The sequence below is a fragment of the Desmodus rotundus genome, chromosome 3 (genome assembly GCF_022682495.2).
Source record: "Desmodus rotundus isolate HL8 chromosome 3, HLdesRot8A.1, whole genome shotgun sequence".
NCBI classification, from domain to species: Eukaryota; Metazoa; Chordata; class Mammalia; order Chiroptera; family Phyllostomidae; genus Desmodus; species Desmodus rotundus.
The window spans coordinates 65,012,709-65,040,412 of NC_071389.1; the positions used below are offsets into that span (position 1 = coordinate 65,012,709).

General features: G+C 41.7%; 1 protein-coding gene and 1 pseudogene across 1 annotated transcript; both read right to left on the bottom strand.

The window, feature by feature from the left end:
- Positions 1–451: 451 nt before the first annotated feature.
- On the bottom strand, positions 452–27,704 carry LOC112309208 (guanylate-binding protein 7). Its single transcript, XM_024565427.3, has 11 exons — positions 27,563–27,704; positions 23,698–23,893; positions 18,954–19,081; positions 11,232–11,341; positions 10,823–11,019; positions 9,167–9,412; positions 7,992–8,272; positions 5,187–5,399; positions 2,156–2,258; positions 1,666–1,859; positions 452–775 (listed from the first exon to the last, which is right to left on the bottom strand). The coding sequence occupies exons 2-11, from the start codon at positions 23,885–23,887 to the stop codon at positions 602–604; spliced, it is 1,836 nt and encodes a 611-aa protein (XP_024421195.2). The 5' UTR covers positions 23,888–23,893; positions 27,563–27,704; the 3' UTR covers positions 452–601.
- Positions 15,861–16,668, bottom strand: LOC112309071 (cleavage and polyadenylation specificity factor subunit 5-like; annotated as a pseudogene).

A 27,704-nucleotide genomic window follows, 5' to 3' on the forward strand; every position in this document is an offset into this window, starting at 1 on the left:
CTTGGGTAAATAAATCTTAAGGTTTATTCCTAAACGTGGACTTGCTGGAGCAATAGTATTTGCATTTGAAAGTTTGATACGTATTTGCCTCCGTTTGTATTTCTCACTAGCAAATAGGGTTGACCGCCAGTTTCCCGTAACCCTTACCAACCCAGCGTCCTATCAATACTGTTCTTTCTAGACCATCTGTCATGTGACATAGGTACCTCCTAGTTTTTCTTTGCATGTCTTTTATAATCAGTAAAGTTAAGTGTTTCAATCTCTTCTTATATTTACACCTATTTAAAACATGTGGGGTTGTTCTCTGCTCCCAGATTCAAGGGGAGTGTGTAGATGAGGAAATCACCTCTGTGGCTGTGATACAGATTCCTCGTGCTTCCTTCATGGAACCACTTGTCTTTTTGCTTTCCTTATACCGTTAGCATGAATAAATTATTATCTTCTATCACTCTTTATTTTTAAACTTTTATTGGATGAAACTAGCATGACACACATACTGTAAAAATGAGCCACAGTGTTATGCTATTATAACATATGTCTTTTTATAACATATTTACTAAAAATTCTCAGCCAATCTGAAAAAAAATTCTGCCTCCTTTCTTCATTGGAACATGGAGGGCCCCAGTAGTACACCGGCCGCCATACAAAAGAGCTCTACAAATATTGAGGGCCAAAAGTTTTCGGTTTCTTGAATCTCTTGTTTTAGTTGATTTATCTCTTTCCCCATCTTCTCAGATTCCTTTTCAAATCCCTCAATATGTAGTTCTTCTTGAATCTGTAAAAAAGGAGAGAGGTCCCTTTTGAGAGTCTCACTTACTGGCACATTGTATTTAACAACTGTAGCAGGTCAGTACGTGTTCTGTATCTCTGCTAACTTAGATGGTCTTTGATGTGTTTGCCCAAAATCTCCAAACATTTGGACTTGGTAGTGGGAGTATCCATGGTTTACACCTTCCTAAGATTCCTCAGCACGATCTCAGTGGGTGTGGGGAGGACTAGGGCTGGGTCAGCCCTGACCACTACGCCAAAAACGTGTTGCAGTTCTAAGGATGCTGTTTGGGAAGGATGGAGGTTTAAAATTATTATTTAACAATTGTTTTTAGTCCCACTAAAATAGGATGACCACACACACATGCAACACATAATGGGAACTGCCGACTCTCTAGAGAACAGTGGTTATCCAACTCCAGCTGAGACAAAGAATGCATTGTACTCTGGGTATACAGTGTAAATCAGGCAGATCCGGAAATGTATTCAGCAAATTGTAGAGCTTCCAGCATCCTATATATCATACCAGGCACAGTCTGATGTTTTCAACCATATGGATCTACATTAAGTCTCTTTGATGGTTGTAGCAAACATCCTAGGACTACAGGACTAAGGTCCCATTCATCTGCGGACAAAATGAGACCCTATCCTCACCTCAGACAGCAGTTCCAGAGCCTGGGGCATGTTATTTGTTCTCTGCAAACTCTAATACTACAGAAGGTTCTAAGTTCTAAAGATTTAGGGCTTCAGAATGATTCAGATTAATTTGACATTTCCCTGAATCATATGCCTTTGGTTTTTCTTTAGGGTTTATTACTTCAGTTAAAACTTTTTCTTCCCTTCATGAGGAACTAGGTTACTTGCCTTTACGCGTGCCCAGGCCCCACCCAGACTGACCTTCAGCTTGTGTTCCAGCGTTCTTTCCAGCTCTCTTAGTCGGGTCTCGCTTCCTCTCTTCATCTTCTCTTTCAGTTGTATTAAGTTTTCCTGGAAGCTTTTCTCTTGAGCCTCTGATTTTTCCTGCTCTTCCTTCTGTTTCTGCCTTACCAGCTCCTGTTCCTTCTCAGCTTCCCAGTTTTTGGCACGCTCAGCTGTTCCCCAAGGGTTTTACAGAGGAAAGAGTATACATTATGCCGAGCTGTACCCGCTTGAGCTGAGATGAAAATTACTTTAAAATGGGAAGGACAAATCTCTGTTTCAGAATGTGGTCGAAAGGTATTAATTGGCTGAATAAGCTACTAGAGTCCCCGTAGTTATTTTTAGTTTAGTGGAGTGTTGGACCAAAAAGACAGGAAGAGCCTGTTGCAGGAATGTTTTGCTCTCACATCTGTTACAGGACCATGCAGGAACCTCCCCTCCTCTCTGTGATCAGAGCCCTTCCCTGTACCTGCTAGATCCTTCTCCCCAGCGGTGAGGGCTTTGTCTGCCTGCAGGATGGATTCCTTTGTTTCAGCCTGTGCCTGCACAAAGCTCTGGAGGACCTCATTTGCCTGAAGAAAAAAAAAAATAAAGCAAAGACTCTCGTTCAATAAACCTACAAATTTTACTCTAATTCTTCATCCTTAGGATCCCACAGTGGTTCCCTTCCTTTCATGGCCACAATAAAAAAAAAATCTAACCTCTTTAGTTAGAATAAAACCCTCTTTGGCAACCTCTTCCCTAACTCTCCAGCTTCCTGTCTTAATGGTTGCCAGCCACCAGCCTCCCACGTTACAGACAGCCAGGTTTCTGCGCAGTTCTACTAACACTCCTCCTCCATGGTTTGTAATATCTGCACATTATTTATCTTCTGACAGGATGCTTCTCTACCTCCCTTTACTCAGATGTAATTTACCGATACCTCAACCTGTAGCTTCTACTTCCTCTTCCAGAAAGTTTTGCTAAATATCCTTCTGAGAATTGAATGGATGCTTGATACACAGGCCTGTCCTACCAGCTCTACCACTTGTTAGCTGTGTTTTTAGGTAACTTGTTAGCTCCTCATTGCATCACATTTCTCAGTTTTATAATGGAGACGACAGTAGCAGCATCTAAATTCAAATTATCCTAAGATTTAAATTGATAATCCAAACACAGCACCTAAGATGATCCCTGTGACAGAAAGTGAGTGCCTAATATGTGACCCATCACTGTCATTATTATTACCATCTTCATCATCACTATCAGTGTATACTTGTATGATAATCATATCACATCATATCCAATTGACTATTTGTGTCTTTTTTCAGTAAGATCACAAGCTTTTTAAGAATGTTGTTTCTTTCATTATTATCACCTATACTTAACACAAAAACCATCACACTGTTAAATAAAAGAATGCTCTCTTTCATCTAGATTTCTGATAGTAAATCATATATTTGAGAAGAAATATTGCTGATTTATTTAAAAGTATCTAACTAATTGTGGATATGAAAGCTAAAAATGTAGGGCTCACCTGCTCTGCTCTAACTTCACAAATGATGCAGTGCGTTCTTAGATTTTCAAAAGGAACAACAAAGACTCTGACCCTAATCTGCTACTCTTTCCCCCTCTTTTTTTAAATAAGAGGGGGAAAGAGTATAACATATAACTTCTTTGGCTTCTCCCTTTCCCATACTATTCTTAACCTTCCCCTGTCTATTTTGTACCTACCAATTATGCTTCTTATTCCCTGTACCTTTGCCCCAATCTCCCCCTTTTCCCTCCCCAGTAATCTCCCTCCATGTGATCTCCATTGCTGTGATTCTGTTCCTGTTCTAGTTGTTTCCTCAGTTGTTTTTTTGTTGTTGTTGTTTTTATGTTCAGTTGTTGACAGTTGTGAGTTTGTTGTCATTTTACTATTCACAGTTTTGATCTTCTTTTTCTCAGACAAGTCCGTTTAACATTTCATGTAATAAGGGCTTGGTGATGATGAACTCATTTACCTTATCTGGGAAGCACTTTATCTGCCCTTCCATTCTAAATGATAGCTTTGCTGCATAGAGTAATCTTGGATGTAGGCCCTTTCTTTTTGTGACTTTGAAAACTTCTTTCTAGCCCTGACCTGCCTGCAAGATTTCTTTGGAGACATCAGCTGATAGCTGATGGGCACTCCTTTGTAGGTAATTGTCTCCTTTTCTCTTCCTGCTTTTAAGATTCCTTATCTTTCATCTTTGGCAATTTACTTATGGTATATCTTGGTGTGTTCCTCTTTGTCTCCAACTTGTTTGGGATGCTCTGGGCTTCCTGGACTTGCATGTCTGGTTCCTTTGCCAGATTGGGGAAGTTTTCTTTCATTATTTTTTCAAATAAGTTTTACATTTCTTGCTCTCACTCTTCTCCTTCTTGCACTCTTATGATTCAGATGTTGGAATGTTTAAAGTTGCCCCTGAGGTTCTTAAGCCTCTCATTTTTTTGAATTTTTGTTTCTTTATTCTGTTCTGATTGAATGTTTATTTCTTCCCTTTGTTCCAAATTGTTGATTTAAGCCCGTTTCCTTCCCTTTACTGTTGGTTCCCTGTATGTTTTCCTTTATTTCACTTTGTATAGCTTTCACTTCTTTTTTTATTTTGTGGCTGTACTCAATCATTTCTGTGAGCATCCTAATCACCAGTGTTTTGAACTGTGCATCTGATAGGTTGACTATCTCCTCGTTGCTTAGTTGTTTTTCTGGAGTTTTGATCTGTTCTTTCATTTAGGCCATATATATTTGTCTCGGTGTACCTGTTACATTGTAAGGGGCAGAGCCTTAGGTATTCACCAGGGTGGGACAACCCACTTCGCCTAGTTGTGGCACTGCCTGTGGGGGAGGGGTCAGAGAGGGAACAATGCTGCTCACTCAGTTTTCACCCTGCTTTCAAGAGACTGGCTGTTTCTCCCACCACCACAATCCCCACAGATTTTCACAGCCAGAGGTTCTGAGGCTTTATTTTCTCTGCGCTGGAACCCTGGGTTTTGTGGTCTGTCCCACTCCCAAGTTGTTCCTCCTGGTTTATCCTCATGTGAATGTGGACTGCCTGGTCCACTAACTGCCACCCTATTGTGCATGCTTTGGGCCCTGGCTGCCTGTCTCTGCCCCTCCTACCAGTATGTATGAATGTTTCTTCTTTAACTCCTTCATTGTCAGACTTCCATATAGTTTGATTTTCTGGCAGTTCTGGTTGTTTTTGTTTTTAAATTGGTTGTTTCCTTCTTTTGATTGTATAAGGAGGTGAAGTGTATCTACCTATGCCTCCATCTTGGCTTGAACTCTGCATTTTTTCATTGTTTTTAGAGAGGGAGGAAGGGAGAAAGAGAGAAACATCGATGTGAGAGAGAAACATCGATACGCTGTCTTCTTGTACATGTCCCTCTGTGGATCACACCCACACCCTGAGCATGTGCCCATGATCTTTTGGGCTACAGGACAATGCTCCAACCAACTGAGCCACACCAGCCTGCCTCTCTTTTTCTTTTCTCACCTTAATTCCTTTCCTGGGCACCAAGTTATAGGATTGTTCAATGTTGTCTATTGCTTCTAAGTAGAGATTGTATCCTCCAGGCACAGAGAACGTTCCTCTTGAAATCCTTTCCATTAAGGGTTCTGAAAGCTGCTTAAGCTGAGCCTGGCAATATTTGCCAGATACCTCTTCATTGTGCAGCAAGAAAACTTCCTTTCTCATCTCTATGATTTCCTGTCAAGGAAATGTGGAGAAAGCCAAAGGAAAGAAGCTATTAGAAGAAAAGGTCCAACCATGATCCTCGTGGAAGAAGCCGTCTGACTTGTGGTCAAGGTGGCGAGGTGTGTAAACACTGTGCTTGCCTCCTCCCAGGACCACGTCAGATTTACAACTAAATTATAGAACAACCATCTTTGAGAACCATCTGTAGACCAGCTGAACAGAAGCACTACAACTAAACATAGGGAAAAAAAAGCCACGACAAGACTGGTAAGAGGGACAGAAATGTGGAACAGGTAGGTCCTACACCTACAGTATGGCCACTAAGAACAGGAAAGGCTATCTCAGCTGCTGAGTCCCCCACCCTGAGGAATGATCGGTCCTAGCCCATATGGTCTCCCCAGACAAAGGAACAAGTGCCTGGAAGAGGACTTCCTACAAAGTCTGTGAAAACCTGAAGGTATTATGAGTGAATGAGGAGGGCTGCTGGATGCCAGGTGTTCTTCCTAAGGGGCCTGGGTAATGGGTAAGGACTCACTAACAAACTTACTTTCTCTAACCTCGTTTTGGCAGCAGTTTGAAAGGCTACATGAATATACAGGGAGGAACTTAATTGACTACTACTTAGGGTGGAGAGGAAGATGTCAGGGTAGCTCTCTCTGGGATGAGAAGTGAGGGCAGGTGCCATTGCTCCTTTGATGAGCCCTTCCCCGCCCCCCCCACCCCAGCCAGAAGGCAGATGTGGGCAACCAATTTGAGCTCTCAAGTAATCTAGCACAGTTTATACCATGCTGGTAATTCTTTGATACACTACCACAACCAGTTTGTACCTGGACTGATTGTTTCCATCAGGTTTTACACACAAGCAGCTCTTCTCAGTTCAGACTGTAGAGCTTCATAAAATCTCTGAAAGGCCCAGAAACCTCCAAAAATCAGCAGCTGGACTTGGCATGCCCTGTACCTCTGACTAAGCAGCTCCAAGTCTGGCATAAGCAGCAACCAGTGTCAAATTGCATGTAACTCCCATCAGGTGCCACCAAAACTGGCGTAAGCTGTGGCCATTGATGGTTTAAAAGTTGGCTTCAACTAAGCAGCCATAAGCCCAGTAAACTGGTGGTAGGCCTCAGTTCACATCACGGTGCCCACAAAAGGGTTCCGAGCCTGGAACTAGTGGCAGCTGACCTATTCACAGAATCTCCAAGCTCAGTATAAGTGGAAACCAATTGCAGATCATTTTTAACTTCCACCAGGAGACCCCAAACCAGGTACAAATGGCAGTTGACCTTGGCCTGCATTGGAACTTCTCCTAAGAGACTTCAGAAGCAACACACCTGGTAGCCGGCTTCAGATCACACCAGAGCACTACCCAATGGCTCCAAAAATGACACATCTGAAGGGCAGATTTGGCTGGCACCAGAGCCTGTCGTAAGTAGAATTATAATGTTTTCTAGTTCTCTCCCCTGGTGTCCACTCTCTACTCAGTTCTTGGGCCTGTGAACATGATGAATATTAGTCCTGTGTGTTTTACAGTTCACATAACTTTAGGATGGAAATTTCCAGGTGGGCATTACCTATAGGAGACCATTCTGTGTGGCGTGGGCCCAGCTCCTACTCAGAAAGGCCAGTGGGGAGCAAGGTCCAGCACACAGGACCCACGCCCACGGATAGGTTCTCCAGTGGGGAATCAGGCCCTCATTGTATCTAGGCCACTTTGAGACTTGCTTTTTTGCTAAAACTCCCTCACCCTGAATTGAAGCAGCAAACGTTTACTGCATATCTTTGAAGTGACTTCAGAAAATCTATGCTAAACCTTCCAAGGATGAGTGTAAGCAGCTTAACCACTTTTCCCTTTACATTTGCAAATATCCTTCCTCTTTTATGTAATTAGCAACACCCGCTCCTTTGTTTTCTGTAACCACCTAAAGCGAACCTGTGCATAGTAAATGAGGATCATCCTCAATGTAATGTGCCCAGAAAAGCAATAAAAGCCTGTCAAGGCAAGGGTTGGGGTGCTTTCCTCTTGAGAGAGTGGCCCTTTTCCTCCACAGGACTCAGTAGTCCATGTGAATTTGTCCATTGCAGCCACAACACACGGATCCCGGATCCCGCTGAGGGCCAGGATCCGCATCAATTACCTAACTACATGAGCCCTTTAAAAGCAGTTTTCTCCAGCTGATGGCACAGGAGGTAGTCAGACAGATGGAGAAACAATACAGGGATATGATGCACCATTGCTGGCTTGAAGACGGTCAAGAGTTTCCCAGAACCTCCATTGGTAATACAAGCCCACGTGAACCTTGTTTTCAGCTTGTGGTACAAGGACATCCGTATCTTGTGCTTGAATGTGACCTGAAGAACTGTGAGCTAATAAACGTGTGTTGTTTTAAGCTGTGAAGCACACAGTGTTTTACTTTGCAATAATAGAAAGAACATAAAGAACTAATCTTTTAGAAAAAGCAGGGGCTGTAGCCTATAGAGCCCCATCACTCAGAAGAATCCATGCTCATTCTACAATGAGAAACACGAACTGCAGAGTTACAGAAAGGGAATCTAGGCATCATTTTAGAAGGATAGTTTTCAGGTAGGATGGAGGCTAAGATGTATTACCATAAGCTTCTTCTGGAACACCTGGTTGTCATCCTTGAAGGACTTCTCCATAAACACTTTAATGGCTTCCCTCTCGCAGGTCACGTGCAGGTCCAGCAGCTCCTGGAGCGTGTCTGTGGGGAACCTCACTTGCTGGACCATCTGCTCGCTGTAGTGGTCGGCTGCCTTCTGCATGGCTGCTGAGTTCTCAATCTGGGCCAGAGCTGTCACTGCATTCTCCAAACAAGGCACTGCTCCACTATTGATGGCATCCACATAGGCCTTTGCTAGAGTCCCCAGCCCTGAACGACATGTGATATTTAGGGAATGAACAGAACTTCTCACTCATTGCTTCACAAGCTTTAGAGAGCAGCATTTTAAAAATCACAACAATTTTACTGAAATACAGTTTTCGGTTTTCTCTTTCTTCTTCTTCCTCTTATGTTCCTCTTTGTCTTTATCCTTGACTCATCTTTCTTTTTCTTTCATGTGTTCACTTTCTAATAATAACATTACTATATATTCTGTTCACTCTATGCTGATTTATGAATTCATCACATTATAATATTAAAATAATAATTTCAACAAATGTGTTCAAGGATTTCCTAGAATTCTTTTCCCATTGAAATTTTTAAAATCATTTATTTTATAGGTAAGTAAAGTAGCAAATTTGTGGGCACTATTCCAAAATAAATGTACGACCCCTTTAAAAAATCATCAAGAATTTCGGGACAGTGACCCAGCTTTAAGCAAGCATGGGCCCATCTCAGCACCGGGCACTGTGTCTGCCCAGGTGGCATATCCGTGAATGGAGCCCTGTACATAAGGCTATGGTTAAATTTGCTTCTCAAACTCTAATGAGCTTTAAGAGGCCCACGTTTTGTTATATATTTTCTAAATGGTGTAAATTCACTAAATATCTAGTGTATTACCAAGACACATTGAATTCATAGTCTTCTCATCATGCTGATTCCTATCCTTAACCATTCTTGTGCTTATGTCATTAGTGTATTAGTTTCATGAGATACATCCTTCATACAAGGAAACTTGAAAGAAAACACATGCATACCTACGTGGGGCATGAATCTCTGCTTTGTCCACATCACATAGAGAAGGAAACACAATTACCAGCAAACCCACAGTGCAGTCACACACACTGGACTGCAGACAGACAGGCTGTAACAAAGAAGACTCACCGTTCCCAGTGATGATTATTTCCTCTCTTATGGTCTTGGTTTTTGCATGTGTGAAGATATATTGACAGAAATTTTTGGACTGCTCCTGGAAATTCAAGTCTAGTTGGTTTTCTGACACATCTTCCATATGTTGTAATAATTTTTTGTCATTCGTAGGCTGGTCAAGGACAAAGCAATTCCTCCTTGGGAAGAACTTCCTGATAAGTTCTCTAGGCAAGTTGGATTCCTGGATTTGAGGATCCTCACCTGTAGAAAGAAAAAGAGCAATCATTGATGAGACAGTCTTCAGGCAAGGAGATTGAAGGCATTCACTTCCAGGCATCTTTACATCATTTTAACAATGGTGCCTGTGAGTCTCCTTTTATTTAACCATGCAAAGCAACCTAAGGCTAATCCACCCAAAACATAGAAATTTTATTTATTTATTTTTGTCCAGGGCCAGGAGTAAAGGAAGTACTTCTGGAGAAGGGGGGCTGTCCATCCCATGTGAAGAATCTTATGATTATTTTTCTTAGCTCTTCCATGGTGTTCTGTGGCTTGACTATTTATTAGGGGTTTTTTTGAATGATAGATTAATCCCCCAAATTGTCAGAAATACTTTTGACATTACAGTCTTCACGTCAAAAATAAAATGTGGTGTCTCAAGTAAGAGTAAGTTATTTCCTGGTATAAATAAAGATGTTTATGATACTTCTGGGAAAAATATCATGTGAAGGACAGACAATACAATGAACAGTAAAGAAACACTTCTAAACATCAGATTAAAAAATAAACACAATCTAAATATGTTCAGATAATTTATTTTTAGCAGATGCCATCAGAAAGTAAGGTTAACCTAAAGCCACCTAGAGGCTTTCTACCTGTTCTCCATTCCACATTATATTGAATGTGACGATGTCACACAGAGGGATTCTGGGCATATATTAGCTCTTCCATAAATGACTCTTGTATGAACAAATAAATGATTAAATAAACAAAAATAAATATGTTTCTAGGGACTGCCTATTATTCTCTCTGCTAAATGTACTCTGTGTAATAAATTTATTATATTAACATCATAGCATATTGTATTAGGATATAGAATAAAGAGAGTAATGTTATTAAAAAGAGATAATAAATGATGTAACAATCTTACTGGAAGGATATGTCAATGATTTTTTAAAAAGCATTTAGTGTATAAATATCCTTTATATGAGGGATATAACTATGCAGGCTAGTAATATAAATTATAAAAATATCACTTGATATTTCAAAAATCACTTGATATCTTCGTGAGTCTGTGTTTACCATTTCCCATACTAATGGGTATTTTTCTCTGAATAGAAATAGGGAAGCTCTGAACTTAATAGTAACACAAGTCTTTGAGCCTTAGGAAGTTTTAGCAATGGTTGTAATTCTCTAAGTTTTTTCATGATGTTAATTTTTAAAAATCATTTGGTCTAATATTGGATATTACATTTTCTCAGCCAACTTAAATTCTGGTCACTGGAGTTTTTTCAATATAATAATAAGTGAGACCATACCAACCTGTGATGCACATATCATCATTAGCATGGGCCTCAATATGATCGAAAATAAAGATTGACCTTAAGTGCTGACTCACAGGGCTCAGCTGATCCTAGTAGAACTTTCACCCCCCAGACCACCCTCTGATACCTGGAATCAACTTCAAGGCATTCTGCAGGTACTCATCTGCAGTGATGGTGTGTCCGTCCAGCTCCAGCTCCAGCGTGAAATCACGCACAGCCCAGAGAAGATCTGGAAAGAAACTCATGAACTCGGCTGAGTCATCTTCTTCACCAGGGCTCGGAGAGGATTTTGTCCTGATTATCTGTGTCAGTTCAGTCACATAGCTGGGCTCTAGCTAAGGAATGAGAAATGCTTCACACCAAAATTTCCAGATTTCATCCAGAAACAATATTTATAAACATTCCTGTTCACCCTGTGTCCCTTTCTCTTCTCAACCATGATTATGGACACAAGGAAAAACAAACAACAACAAGATCATCTCAGTTCCGTTCCCACAGACCCCAGGACCATGGTGGTGTGGTCCCTGGAAGGATACTGCAGCTGCTCCAGGGCCTGGTTGGTGATGGTGCCCATGCTGTTGTAGACGAACATGCTGCTCAGAAGCACGGCCAGGGCAAAGATCCACGAGTCATTCTTAGGGTCGCCCTAGGAAGTGTATAACAGCAGGCATCTTAGGTATCTACTGTTTTTATTTGTTTTAAAGTGTTGAATCGAAATGACAACACATAAAATAAAAACAGTACTATTTTAATTAAACATTTACTTTACAAATACAAGCAGAACAGTAACAGAGCCATAGATACAGAGAACATTTTAATGGTTGCCAGATGAGAGGGCAATTGGGAGGATAAGTGAAAAAGGTAAAGAGATTAAGAAGTGCAAAATGGTTGTTAGAGAATAGTCATGCGGATGTAAAGTATGGCATAGAAAATATAGTTAATAATATTTTTGCCCTGGCTGGTGTGGCTCAGTGGATTGAGCACTGGCCTGCAAACCAAAGGGTCGCTGGTTCGAATACCAGTTAGGGCACTTGCCTGGGTTGCGGGGTATGTCCCCAGTAAGGGGCCCGTGAGAGGCAACCACACATTGATGTTTTTCTCCCTCTATCCCTCCCTTCCCCTATGTCTAAAAATAAATAAATAAAATCTTAAAAAAAAGAAAATGTAGTTAATAATATTCTAATAACCATGTATGGTGTCTGATGGGTGCGAGGTTTATCAGGATGACCACTTAGTTATGTCATGTGTAATTGCTGGGGGTACACCCAAAACTAGTATGATAATGTATGTTAACTGTAATTGAAAATTAAAAAATGATTTCAAAAATATAATCAAACTGTCAGTTTTTTCTATATTTACTATAAACTTAATATGAGAAAATTGAGAACCAGACTATAATTGATGCCTGAATTCTAAGATGTGAACACAATGACCAAAAATTTAAGTTTATAAATGCACTGACCCTTCGCTCAACAGATACATTTTCCCAATTTGTCTTTCATCTTACAATATAATCCACCACTAAAATACAAATTATACCTAAAGTGGCTTGATCTAGACTTACTTAGGTGTTAGTCTATTTTTTTTCACAAAACCAAGCGTGATAAATGTGAATTAATGTTAAAATGTGTTTTACGGCTCAGGTCATATTACAGTATTAGTGTCTCATCACACATTTAAACATAAAGGAAAACTGAAGTGAGTCCCACATAATAAGTGATACAAAACAAGTGGAACAATAATGGCAAATGCAACTTTATGCTGCAGAAGCTGACTTGCGTTTCAGTCAGAAACCACTAGGCCTTTTCTGGCTGTGTCATGTACAAAACTGGACCCTCTCTGAAACAGTCTCAGTGACGGCCACATATGTCTCAAATCCAGTAAACGAGGAAAAACATTATGTGTGAGGAACTACAAAGTGGAAATGCTACTCTAAGCATTTCATTTCAAGTGACTGAGCAGGTACTTAAAAAAAATAAATTCATTAAAAACCTGACACAATCATTTAAGAAAGGGAATTTTAAGCTGACTGCTTGCTGGACTGCTGGATCCAGGGGGACTCTACCTTGCACTTCTAATCAGGCATGGAAGGGAAAAAAGAAACTGGCTGATTTGGTGGTTGTATCCAAATAAAATGCTAACTTAATGGGACCCCTAAACATCCAAAGTAACAACTGAACCACACAGGCTAGATACAGGGAAGAAAATGATCACAATCCTGACCAGCTGTGAAAAGTACAGACCCATGTGCAGAACCATCATAATGCCACTTAAAGTATGATCTGCTTTTTAAAAATCACAAGTCCTCATCACTTAGGAAAAAACCAAATTTCCCTTGTCTTCAAAGGGATGTCAGTGCTACATGTGATTGAAAACATGTGAGTAGAACTTTTCTTCATTTTTTCCTCAACCTACTAAATACTCTCCAGTGCCATTTAGTAGTTTTACATGGAATATGCACTACTTGGGTTACTTTGGGGAAATAACACGGAAAATATCGAAGTTATCCAAGACCACAGAGGGCTGTCATTTGTGAGCAAACCTGGAACATAGAAGGCAGTCAGAAATATGTCAGTTAGGAACTCATTTGAAAAGTACTCAGTATTTAGTATTTTGAAAAGTACTCAGTATTCAGTATTTTGTAGGGAATTGGAATACACGACTGAAGACTGTTAGTTCTTGAAGAACTGTGATAAACACTTTTGTATCAAAAGATCTAGCGTTAAGAATGCCTTTGTACCCACTTTTAATGCTGTAGGAGTACATCTGATTTGAATTTCCTTAGGTCCACTCTTTGCTTCAAGAAGCCACAGCAAGATACAACTACAAGTGACTAGTTCAAACACAATTATAAAAGTTGGGGTTATGTATTATGAATTTCACATTCAAAATCATATCTCTCACATGCCAAGGTTAGTAACCCGGCCAGCTTAAGTCAGAGGTTTTTCCCACCTAGGCCACAGAGCAGGGACGACTGACTTGGGACTAATTGTAATGGGAAGGCCTGATCAAGCAGGCATGTCCACGTCAGAGCTTAAGATACTCAGGACACAAGCGGCCTTGAATCAGATCACTCTTCAACTGGAGCTCTCCTTTACTAACAGCACTTTATGAATCATGCTAGGAAAACGTCCACCTCTTTCCCCCCTCCCCAAATGGCTAGAGCTAACACGTTAGAAAAGTGGTCACCGTGCTTTCTCACTTGGGTGCCAGACGCAATCCTGGAAGGTGGGCGGGATCAAGCCGTCTCCCTCTCTGCCTTCCTCAATCGTTTAGACTGAGCTACTCTGTGAGCTCAGCGATAAAATTATAGTAAATTAGAAATATGCTACTGTAAACCAGAGAGCAGGACTGTGAGCCTTGAGGTAAAAATGACTATCCACGGAACTAGTGGCTTTTTCAAGGGAAATCGCTGGTCGGGTTTGACCCTGGGGACCGGTGCTCACCTACTCGAGCACGGGCACGGTCACCATCTCTACTAGATTCCTCACCATGTGAAGGTGTGACAGGACCTTAATAAACTTGATGTTTATGAATACAGTGGTTCAGGCTCTCTGGGTGGGTTTTGCTCAAATCTAAACAGGGAAAAATGCGTGATAACTTCCAGATCACTCAATACTCAGGGCATTTGCCCTGTGATCAGTACTATAAAGATGTAAGAGCTAATCAAAAGTTCATTTCTAACCATCTATTAAAAACTTAGCCACACCAACCTCTTTTCCTTAAAGGGCTGTATTTTACAGGGTTTCCTTTACATTTAGCCTGCAGTCGGTAAGTCTGTCACACAATCTACTGCGACCAGTAAGGGGTGACACAGCCAGCAGACTCCTGTGCCCCAAGATTCCTTGTTTTACTCTACCAAATTTGAACATAAATCAGCAGCATTTTTTAAAGTTTTTTTGATTTTCTATTTTTCTATGAGGCTGACAAAATGTATCCCTTATCCTGTCCTTAGATTTCAGATCACTGAAACACATTCTGAAGAAGCTTTGTGTCACTTGCTACAATCGAAGTTTCATCGCTGCGAATATAGCTTAGTTAACTTAAAAAGCCTAACTTTGCAACCCAAGAGTTCATAACCTAAGATACCCCGTTTTAGAAACTTTCTTCATAGATCACCATTTTTTTAAAGGTTTATTTTATTCTCATTAGAGGTTGCAGGGAAGGGAGAGAGAAACATCGATGGAAGAGAGACCAGGGATTGGCTGCTTCCTGCATGCCCTCCAATCCGGGATGGAGCTGGAAACCTGGGATCGAACTGCAACCTGGGCGTGTACGGTGACCAGAAATCGAACCAGCAACAGAGGACGCTCCAACCAACCAAGCTACACAGGCCAGGGCCACAGATCACCGTTTTACCATGGCCCTAAGAATAACTAAGACCTAATTTCAGAACAGCACAAATAATAATACACCCATTATGTGAAGAAAAAACTCTAAATGAGCTTTAGATTAGTCTCTTTTCTACCATTTCCCATGATTTTCCTGATCTAATATTCTAAAGAATTCTGACATGTTTAAACATTATTTGGTCTGTTGCTTATGAACTAATGCCTGGCTCGACCAGTATAAAACGTACCTGTCAGTAATACACCGTGAGTTCGGCTATAATGCAACTTGTCAGAAGGTAAAATGTGGTGATGGACTTGCACCTTGGCTTTGTCCAAGCAAATCTGTAGGAAGTTCCCAAATGTAGTAGAAGATCCTTGTCACAAAGATCTAGAACACACACGGCCTTGGAGTGTACCCCCAAGAACAGTACCAGAGCCAGGGTCCCATAAACTCAACTGACCTAACCCTGCCATCGTCTCTAAACCAGCCTGGGGAAGAGGAGAAAATGATCCTCGCCTGTAAGAATTTTACAAGTTTAATGTGAACTTAAAAAAAAATACAACTAGAAGGAAGTCTACTTTCTTTAATTTTTTTAATGTTTTACAGAAACATATGAGAAGAAACAAATGTGAAATTGAACATTATCACATTTGTTCACACCACTATCTAGCCCTTCATATTACCTTTACTATTAAACAATAGAAAGCAGGTGGCAATTTAGGGACTGGGAAAGAGAGAAAACCCAAACCTACCTTTCCTACCATGTTTGTCCTTCACCATGTAGAGCTGTGCTCACAGAGACAGCTGCTTTGACTTCTTCATGGGGTGGGAATTCAGTTGTACATAAAACTTAACCTGCTCAAAAGCTGAGGGAGCCTAGAAATGAAGGGTCCCTATACTGCTGCATTGCCATGCAGCACAAACAATGGGCGGTTACCAGCTTGTGACGCTTAGGGACTGACTGCATACAAGGCTTTCTCTTGAATTTGAACCCCAAACAACTCATGTTCCTTAGGTTTGCTCATATGTTCATTCATTTATGGATACTGAGGAGGCTCAACATTTGTTCTCAGCCAGTTACCAATGTGGTCATCAATGACGCAGTCTTGTGGGGTTCCATCTGACCAACCGGTATCTCTGTCATTAAGCTTTTCGGTCCTTCGATATCATCTGTTCCTGGGTTAATTTCACCCCCAGGTAGTTTGAAGAACGTTGTTCCCAGCTGTAGCAGTAACACATGGGGTAGCCAGTCCCCACGTATGATCGGAACCCCTTCTGTAGTCATCCTCCCCTAATTTTATCAAATCCCCCCTTCACGGGCTGAAATCTGGCTGCAGCAGAGCCATCCTTCTCACAGAGGGGCTCTTTTGTAGCAAAAGTGTACTTGGTGAGAAGGTCTGGGATGTTGGTGTGCTCCAAGGGGAGGGGCTTGGTCTGCTAGATGTACTTGTTGCTGACCAGCACCATGCTGGGCCACGTCATTGGCCGGCAATTTGGTGGCAGAGGGACATGCCTCATGAGCACTGACAGCCAGCGGGAAGGGGGAGGCAGGGAGACTTTCTTGGAGTGGGAAGCAGTTACCTCTATTTCTCTCAGCAGCTGCTGCCCATGGTTAACTTGAGAGTGCCAGAGGAGGTGCATGTATGCCAGAAGCGAGTTAAGTGTCTCCTCTCATTCAGTTGTTCGTGCACTATGTCAGCTCTGCTGTGACTGAATACTAGAGTGAACAACAACAACTGTGCAGACAGCGCTGAATTCAAGCCTCATTTGGGGAATTTACATTGATCCCCCTCGTGGCCTGAGTTTATTTAGCTATGAACAGAAGTAAACAACACTGCAAGAATGTGTCGAGTATTTAATACAGTGCCTAAAACAGAAGTATGCTATAATAATTGGCCAATGATCTCTCTCTTTTTCTTGATTTTTCTTTTTTAATGTTTTCACTAGAATCATATCACATACAGAAAGGCATAGAAAACATAAATATATATATATTAACATATCATAAAGCGAACACTCCTCTAACCATCAAGAAAGAGACATTATAAATGTCTTTAGAAGCCCGGACTATCTCCCTTCCCTATTATAATCCCTTTCCTCTAAATTAATTACTGATACACTTGTTACAATAAATATTTCTTGCTTTGGGCAATAATCTCTTTGCAAATTTTTCTTAACCACAGGCTTATCGGGGACAAAAATGCTCGTCCGTTAAATTCATCAAACTATTCATTGTGCATCTAAAAAATGCCAGCTACTGCATTTGCTCCTGTGGATATGCAGTTCCATAGGGCATTCCCTGACCTCCAGACATGTGTTGCTGCAGGGTCAGATGTACCAGGCAGCATGTAAATGCACCCAAGGTGATAAACTGCCAGGAGTGAAACCTAGCATTGTACCATAAAAGACAAAGGGGAGTGAAAAATCCAGAGAAGTACTCTGTGATTTCAGGGCAAGAAGTGATTATGTCTGAATGCAGTACAATCCCATGAGGTTGAAAACAGCTGGGTTTTAAAGAACTGACAGAATGTGGAATTGTGGAGAAAAAGAGACCATGCAGGTGGTAGGACCAATGGAAGCCAATCAGAGTTCTCAGAAGTGTGGCCATATGAAGGCATTACAGATTATTTTATTTGATTGAAGTAACAGTTATGTGTGTGGTTGGTGGGAATAGAAGATGAGGCTAGAAACAAGATTCAGAACAAGTCATGAGTGACTCTGCAATAGAGTTAGATACTGTGGAAATACACTAGAGTTGTAAGGGCAGCAAGCAGTTCTGCTTCTAGCAGTTCTATTTGGTATGTCTTGTTTCCTTGACAAATGTGATTATGTGAAAAGAAGAAGGTTTATGCAAACTACAATCTATTAGACATCAGTAGACCATCATGGGTTTATGTTGAGCTGATCATTGAGAATTTTTTTTAAAGATTTTATTTATTTATTTATTTTTAGAGAGAGGGGAAGGGAAGGAGAAGGAGAGGGAGAGAAACATCAATATGTGGTTGCCTCTCACGTGTCCCCTACTGGGGACCTGGCCCACAACCCAGGCAGGTGCCCTGACTGAGAATGGAACTGGCAACCCTTTGGTTTGCAGCCCGCGCTCAATCCACTGAGCTACACCAGCCAGGTTGATTATTGAGAATATTTTACACTCAGATTTTTCCAAATTTATTCCTTCACAATTTTTAAAATTAAAAAAATTTTTTTTGCAGTAATGGAAGCCAAAGATTCACTGGCCCTACTTTCAACTTAGATGCACATTAATACAAATAATGAGAAAAGACTGAATTGCAAGGATCACTATAAATACGAAAAACTTTATTATACTATCCCCTAATAATGCTTCTGGTGGGACTAACTCATACTTTTATAGAAGTCAGTACAGAATTCATCTTCAATAAATAAATATTCCTAGTGTAGCTGAAGCGTTTCTGGAGATTATTTAAGTAGATTATTTTACTGCAGCCCGTTTTCATGGGTCTTACCTCCAAACCCATTAATCCCACATACCTTAGCTAGTAGATCCCATGGGTTATAGTTTCCTTCAGGAATGACTGGGTTAGGCTCTCAATTTTTGTAGCCATGGTACCCTGTTCTGATAATGCAGCATATTATCTATCTCCTCAACTAGGCTGTGAGTCTTCAATTTATTCACTGTCATATCTGCAGTGCTTAACACAAATCCCTAACTGCAACTGCCCAGTAAGTATTTGATATGTATTATTTGCACCTGTGTAAAAATAAAAAGCTCTATTCCTAATCAAAGTGTTGAATTTACCAAGAAAGTAAATTCAATGAAACAGAATTCAGCCTCATTATTCATAATTGAATTTGTAGTTTAGAGGAATGTGTTGTAAAATTTGAACTGAAGTAGCAAATTAAAATGTAAGTGGAGTTCCAAGAAGAAAGAAGGTTCTCTACCTCACCTTTTCCACATTGCCCAAGCCCTCTGTGTCCAGAAGGACCAGAGTGTGGTTTGGCTTTGAGGGGTGGGGCACACACCACATCCAGATGCCCTTGGTTTCAGACTTCACCATGAACCCCAGAGGGAAATCTGCAAAAGAAGAGGAGAGAGTAATATACAGTAACAGCGGGTAGTCCAGGCTCTCAGGGGGTCATCCGTGTCCTGCCAGGACCTATACGATACAGCTGCTTTTGTTGGAATTTTTTTCTCCCCTTCATCCTTGTATGTTCCTCATTTTTTCTTATTTTAATTATAGTTTATTGTTTATGCTATTACAGTTGTCCCAATTTTCCCCCATTGCCCCCCTCCACCCAGCATCCCTCACTCCCTTAGGTGCACCTCACTAATGTTCATGTACATAGGTCTTGTGTGTAAGTTCTTTGGCTACTCGATTTCATATACTGTACTTTACATCTCATGGCTATTCTATAAGTCCCTATTTGTAGTTGTTAATTCCCTCACCTCTTCACCCATTCCCCCACACCCCTCTCCCATATGGCCCCCATCAAAATGTTCTCCATATCCATGATTGTGTCTCTGTTCTTCTTTGCTTAGTTTGTGTTTTTTGGAATCAGCTGTTGATAGGTATGTATTTATTGCCATTTTATTGTTCACAGTTTTGGTCTTCTTCTTTTCTGAAATAAGTCCCTTTAACATTTCATATAATAATGGTTTGGTGATGATGAACTCCTTTAGTTTTTTCTTGTCTGGGAAGCTCTTTATCTGCCCTTCAATTCTAAATGATAGCTTTGCTGGGTAAAACAATCTTGGCTGTAGGTCTCTGCTTTTTATGACTTTGAATATTTCCTACCAATCCCTTCTAGCCTGGAAGGTTTCTTTTGAGAAATCAGCTGACAGTCTTATGGGAACTCCCCTGGAAGTGACTAACTTCTTTTGTTGCTTTTAAGACTCTCTCTTTATATCTAACCTTTGGTATTTTAATTATGATGTGTCTTGGAGTGGGCCTCTTTGCATCCATTTTGTTTGGGACTCTCTGCACTTCCCCGACTTGCATGTCTATTTCCTTCACCAACTTAAGGGAGTTTTCTTTCATTATTCTTTTCAAATAGATTTCCAATTTCTTACTCTTTCTCTTCTCCTTCTGGCACCCCTATGATGCGAATGTTGGAATGCTTGAAGTTGTCCCAGAGGCTGCTTATACAATCTTAATCTATTTTGGATTCTTTTTTCTTCTTCTTGTACTAATTGATTGTTTTTTGCTTCCATAAGTTCCAAATCATTGATTTGATTTTTTGCTTAATTCACTCTACTGTCATTTCCGTGTAAATTGTTCTTGATTTCAATTAGTGTATCTTTCACTTCTGACTGGATCTTTTTTTATGTTGCTGAGGTCCTCACTAAGTTCCTTGAGCATCCTTATAAGCAGTGTTTTGAACTCTGCATCCAATAGATTGCTTATCTTCATTTTGTTTAGTTCTTTTTGTAGAGTTTTGATCTGTTCTTTCGTTTGGGCCATCTTTCTTTATCTCTTCATTTCGGCAGACTCCCTGTGTTTGTTTCCATGTATTAGGTAGAGTTACTATGACTGACTGTCTTGGTATTGTGGCCTAATGTAGTAGGTGTCCCGTAGGGTCCAATGACACAGCTTCCCCTATCACCCAAGCTGGGCACTCAAGGTGTGCTCTTCGTGTGGGCTGAGTACACCCTCCTGTTGCCTTGGTTCAGCATTGGTTGCTGTGAGCAGGTTAATAGGAGGGATTTACCCAGGCCAGCCAGTTGCAAGGCTTGGCTTTGACCATTGACCACCAACTGTCACGCTCCATGGAGGATCAGCTGTGCAGAGGCAAGTGGTGGTACTCTGATGTGGTCTGTAGATTTCTACTGGGTGTGCAGGCTCTGGGCTTTCCTGGATGGTGTAGGCCAAGGTCAGTCCCCACTTGTGTTTTGCCCAGGATCACCCTTCCTGAGCTATAGAGCAATCCAAGATGGCTGCTACTTGTACTGGGGTTGGAGATTCCCAATTGAAGCCAAGCTATGAATCTGTTAGTCTTGTGTCTGGGGCTACTTAGAAAGAGATATGGGGCTTGGGAGCTCACTGAGGCCAGCTGTTGTTTGTTTGAAAGGATTTAGGAACTTGTGAAGAATGAACCAAGGCCAGCCACTCCATGGAAAAGCTACTGTTAGCAGCTGTAAGTTGGGTGGGACAGAACCTAAGGGAATCTCCAGGGTGGGGCAGTGTTAGGTAGGTTGATGCAGACCATGATATGACACCCACCTGCTGGCTCTGTGGCTCTGGCTGCCTTTCTGTATGGGAGAAAGCTGTCTCCCAGCTCTTGCCTTCATGCCAGATGCTTCAGTTCCTCCCTGTCTGCCAGTGGTGTCTTCCAACCTGCTAGCCAGTGATGGCTCACAAAGGGAGTGAGTCTGAGTAAGTTTGTGTGTGGGTTCTTTGAGAGGAACTGCTTGGAGCTCCAGCAGTTTCTTCCATCAACTCAATCCCCACAGGTTTTTTCAGCCAATAGTTATGGGGATTATCTTCCTGTACTGGAAGCTTGGGCTTGGGGGCCTGTTATGAGGCTGGGACTTCTAGTTCCTTAGATATCTCTTAGGAATTTTTATCCACCACACGTGGATATGGGACCAGCCTGTTCCTTGTCTATTCCCCTCCTACCAGTCTCGATGGATGTGGTTTTTTTAATTCTGTAGTTGTCAGACTTCCACCCAACTGGATTTTTGCTGGTTCTGAATGATGGTTGTTCTATAATTTAGTTGTAATTTTGATGTGGTTGTGTGAGGAGGAGAGTCATATATATTTATGCTGCCATCTTGACTAGAAGACTTTTTCTTTTTTTAAAAAAAGATGAGGTCTTTGCTCACTGCCTCAGATGGGAATAAAATGGAAGAGAAAGCAGAAAAGACCTGTGAGATTTTCTAGATCCTCTTTCCAAAAGCTAAAATTAAACACGCAGTGGGAGTGGATGTGAGATACATGCCCAGGAACCTGCTGCTGATATACCTTGTTCCACAGTCCAGGATTCTGACCATCTGCCTTATGTCAATGTTTCCTTCAATGAAGAATAGAAATTAACACAATGAAATATCTAGGAGAGGTTGATTCATCATGGCTCAGGCCATTCGTTTTCCACATTCAGGGTGTAGTCCATAAAGAGGATATAAAGCCTGATATAGTCAGCATTATTCTACATGGGACACTGCTTGTTTGCTTTCTGACTAACACAAAGTAATTTTAAGTTCCTATTCCCCCTGTGAGGAAGGACAATGTGTATTTGTCTTTCCTCACTGGGGGAGGTCATTGCTCTCAGTTATGAGAGGAAAAATATATAAAGCAAGTCATCAAAAGAGAGAGGGAGAGAGAGAGTAGGGACCTGGTCATGCTCATGGAACTTGACTGGATGCAAATCTCTTTCTTTTTGTTCTTTCTGTGATATGAGTGGGGTGGTAAAACCACAATTTGGGTGTCAACATATTCTGAGGGTAAACACTTCCTCAGCAATTGGAAATCACCTGGTTCCCACCTCATGTTATCTTAAGTAGAAGAAAAAAAGACACTATTTGTTTGTTGGTCTCTTTATAGTCAGGGGGGAGTGGGGAGGGGACAGTGAGGAGAGGGGATTACAGGAACTACTATAAAGGACACATGGACAAAATCAAGGGGGCGGGTGGAGGTGGGGGAGGGAGGTGGGTTCAGCTGGGGTAGGGTGGAGGGATGGGAGCAAAGGCATACAACTGTAATTGAATAACAATACAAATTTTAAAAAAAGACACCATTGAAACCACTTCACTAATATCTCTCTGAGTTCTCAACCTTTAATCACTCAAAAAACAAAAAAACCAAAAAGACAAAACCCCTATAATTAATTCAGGCAACACAAGGAAAAGTGTCCTCCCCTGACTGGTGGTCAAGAATTCCTCTAAAAGAAATACAAAGACAAAATGTTTTGTTAGAAGTCAAAGGTATATTAAGAAGCAAAAAGGAGAGAGGAGGAAAGAAGGAAAGGGAGAGAGGGAGAGAGGTATAAAGAGAGAGAGAACCATGAAAATCAAAATATTGGTGAACTGCAGTGAGGTGTGAGAGGGCATGACTTGGGCTTTTGGGTGTTGGTGATGTTTTATTTCTTGATCTTGGCAGTGATTACACAGATGTTCATTTTATATTTATTAATCTTATTGTATATGTGTATGGTATGCAATTTTCTACATGTGTTATATAGTTCACATATTTAAAAAGACTGGGGAGGGAGAAAGAGAGAGAAGAAGAGAGAGAGGTATAAGAATTCACCAAAGTTTTGCTATGAAATGAAGCAAATAATTAGGCAGTAATCCCATTAAGATATAAAGTACACAGAATATATCTGCTGTTTGTTCTGCTTCCTACCCTTTTTAAAAAACAGGAAATATTGAACAATATTTGGGTGCTACTGAAATTACCCTATAGTTTAGGGCCGAAGTGATGTGGGAGAAAGGAAAAGAATAATTTTTGGAGCTGAGCTGCCCTGTAGATGACTTATAGGGTGGATCTTTGATAAGTTTGGGGATCTCTTAATTACTGAACAAATGAGTGAGATTTTTATGGACAGATGGAGTTAAAGTTATACATTGTTCCATGAAAATTTAGTATTTCTTCAATGGGAGGAGTTCGGTTCTTCCTTAAGATGACTATGAAGGAGGTGTGATCAGCCTGCGTTATCACCGTTTCCAAGCAAATGACCCAGAGCAACACTCACCGGGGTTTGGGCCTGCCAGGCGGTTCATCAGGTAGGATTTTCCCGTCCGGTGTGGCCCTGTGATGGCCACCACCACCACAGGCTGAGAGATCTTGTCAAGAATCTCCAGTGCTTTGGGATTTACTCTGAGCTGATTTTCCTGGTTTTCCACCAGGCAGATGGGGTTCATTGTCGTGGATTCAGATGCCATGGTAAACTGTAACCAGAGGAAGAACTCAGTAAAATACAAGATCCCAGCGTCATATCTAATGGTTACAGAAGTGTTTTGCATTATCAACTTTATGCTTCTGGAGCTCATATGTCAGCTTCCTACATTTCGTATGTTCCTAAGAGATAAGTTTTCAGCCTAGTGTGTCAAGGCCTGGTACAGATGCTTTATGTACATTATCAAATTAATTCATAAATGAACCCTAAAACTGAGGCCAGATAGTAAGAAGATAGGAAAATTCCTGCGCAAATGGAATTTGAAAACTAAGACAAGAAAATTAAATAAGGCCAAACAATTTGAACAATTATAGCCAGCTAGTGAATTGAAAGACCTTATCTTCCTTAACCAAGGACACTTGAGAGCAAATGGTTTACACCTCTCCTCCCTGACCAGAGATACAGAGCTTACATCACCCTGGTTGGGGAAATAGAGATCAGAGAACCAGCTAATGCTGTTTGTTCTAGCTGGATGCCAAAACAGATGAAGTCGGGGGAACAAATAACAAAAACTCAATTAAGCCAGGCAGACCCACGATAAAAGTAAAACAGTAGAGCAGATCATAGAATAATCCCAAACTCCCCTATATGCTCATTGGGAAGCATCAGTATATTAAAAACACACCTAGAAAGCTGATGACTATTCTGCTGAAAGCCTCCCCTAAGATTCTTGCCCACAAAAGGGAGGTATAACCTTCAAGACGAAGGATTCTAAGGGGGCTCACTCTAGAGCATGCCCACGCCCTTTCTAGGGCATGAACTTTCTAGTGCCTTCTTCCTAAACTCTAAGGGTCCCAAGAGACTTACAATCAGGGCAGTGGCCCCTTGTCCCGGTCTTTCCTCATGGTCCTGTCTCCAATTCCCTCCTTTTCTCTGACTTCCCAGTAAGCTAAACAGCAGCCCCGCCTTGGCCCACTTCCTTCCAATAAGGTTTCTAGGGAGTCAAACCGCCCCATCTCTCCCTGTTGCTCCTTCCTTTTTTTCACTGTCCCCAGCTTTAATAAACGTTCTCTCAAAATCACCCAGACTCCCGTTATGAAATCTTTTCTGCCCAAAGTCAGAATCCACATGCCACAGGCTGGCCTGAGAAGGACCCACTCTGGGCCTCGTCCTTGTCCAGTGACAAAACAACCTTGCTTATCTACTGCATGAAAGGAATAGAGAGAGAAAGACAAGCACCGATGATGGAGCCTAGAGAACACTAACACGTTAGGGGTAAGTATAGGCAGAAAGGGGAAGGCAGGAGACGAGGGGTGACCAGAGGAGATATCTGGAGTTCCAGAATGATTTGGCTTCTCATTAACTGCATGCATTTTCTGAGTACCTACCATGCGCCGGGCACTGTTCTAGGTGCTCTGTATCAGGTGGTGAACAAAACGGTTATCAGTTCCTGTCCGAATTTGAGCTCTATTCTAGTGGAAGGAGCCAGATGCTGAATACAGCAAGTAAGCGACATGCATGTATGTGTATTAGATGATGGGAAGTTCTCCCCAGAAGGTAAACAGGGACGGTGACAGGGAGTGTGAATTGTACAACCTAATGAAGTTATGAGTGCAGGGATTGATTTATTTCCCTGGAATAAAAGGACATTTCTTATTTATAGGCTGCCAGGGAAGAGAGGCAGTAGCCAGGGTGTTTTAGGGTCTGCCCAGCTCTCCCGGAGTCCCACTGCTAGGTGAGGACCTACTTTAATGCTTTTATCAGAGTGGGTGTTGCAAGAAATCAAGGGAGAGAGAGCAGTCAAAGCACTTCGTTCCTTCATTTTCTCAAAGACAATGCTAACCAACTTTTATGCGTTCCCATGTGTTCCTGGCTGTGTGGTCATGGGGAAGATTAACTTCTCTGTGCCTGTTTGTTTTTCCATAATGTGGAATGTATTGCCACATTGTGGAGTAATCTTTGGTCATTAAGAAGATTAAATATATAACAAAAATTGTAATGCTCTCAAACTCATGTGTGACATACAGAATCATATGTAAGTATTGATGAAAAATTGAGTATCTAAGAGAGCAGGGAGAGTAAGTTCTAAATGAAGGCGAAGGATTGGCTTTGGACGGAAACAGTGACACTTCTCTCCCCAGTAGCAAGCAGGTGGGGGGACACGTCCCATGAGGGGGATGAGCAGGCAGGACAGGACCAGCAGTACAGCTGGGATGGGGGACAGTCAGGGAGGGTGAGTCCTGTGGGAGGAGCCCAGGGCAGTCCTGGGGTGTCAGAGCACAGATTCTGGGGTGGCTACCAGGGTTCAAACCCCAGGGTTCGAATCACTTACTGTCTGTGAGACCTTGAAAAGGGAACTTACCTGTGTGAGCCTCCATTTTCTCACCAGTGTTAGAGATAAAGCAAGGATTCCTGCCTGATTCATGCTTTTACAGGCTGGTAGGTACCACACAGGGTTTCAATAAATTAAGAAAATTTCCAGAATTAATGTAGTGTTTTAACAATGAGCAAGTTAATCAATGCATTCAAATGTGTTGATATATTCAGTGAACTGCCAAGAAATATATTTGTTGATATATTCATAAATTGCCAAGAAATAAGGTGTCTAAAATCTTGTCAGAAAATAACATGAATTTGTTTAACAGACTTCCTTTTTACCATTTCTCTACTTTTCTCTAGGTGAGAGGGAGCAGAATTTGAGAGTAAAACATGAGTCTTGTATTGCTGTATTATGATCAAGAGGAATTACAGAGCTTATTTGTTGGACTGAACAGTCAACATTTTGGGTAGGAATAGATGCATTAACAAAACTTAAAAAAAGTGTAACTATACTGAAATACCCAATCCAGAAGCTACTAACTTCAAACAGACAAGTAAAATTAGATAGCGCTGCTGTGTGCAGTTGGTTTCCTAAGTTTACCCTTCAGGAGAGTCAGTCTCCTGAAGTGATGGCGCGATCTGCCCCAGCCCGGGCCTGTCCGCAAGTACCCCAGGGTGCTCCGACGCAGTTCCCGCACGGACCACACATCAGAAACAAGGCATGTTACACAAACACTACTCGATCTTATAGTTCTTCACACTTGATCAGTGAGCATGAGATTGAATTATTCTATATAACACAGCTTTGTGCTATCTTTGGAATGTTAAGTATTGTTAAACAAAAATAATCAGAGTCGATCCTTCAGGATTTGAATTGTCTGTAAATCAAGAACCGTCTTTTCCCTCAGTTTCTCCAACAGTTGGGGGAGGTTATGGGGAGCAGAGATGGTCTGAGGAGAGAGGAGGGAGCTGGAGGGGGAAAGACTCTACGGAGCACCTCTGCAAGCTGATGGGGTTTGCTCCCTGAGTGCCAGGGAGGACTTCAGCCCCTTTTGACATTGGAGGCAGGATGCGTTCCTCCTTCTCCCATGCAGGGTGTTTGTGTAGCACTGGGTGAGTGTCAGAAGAGCAGCTCATCCTGGTGACAAGGTACTGGGCTGCTGGTCACCTCGCAGGGTGACCTCTGATCCAAACAGAGCTGCTCTGATCCAAACAGAGACTCTGGGCTGCTGGGAGCCTGGCCCCAGCACTAGCCTCCCGCTGCCTCCCTGCCAGCCAGTGCCCCCCCCCCACCCCCTGCTCTTCCCGTGTGGGATGGGCCTCTGGGCCCGTGTTGTTGTTGGCGATGTTTAAGGAATATGAGAACATGCATATGGAAAGCCAGGTCTAGGAGCTAACTTACCTGTCTCGGGACCTGCAAACAGGGGACACGTTCTCAGCTACCCTCGCTCTTCCCACGCGCGCTCCTCCAGCGTCTGGCTCCTCAGGATACTGACTGTTCTCTTCAGGAGCTGAACACGCGCCAGCTCTTACAGGCAAGCAGT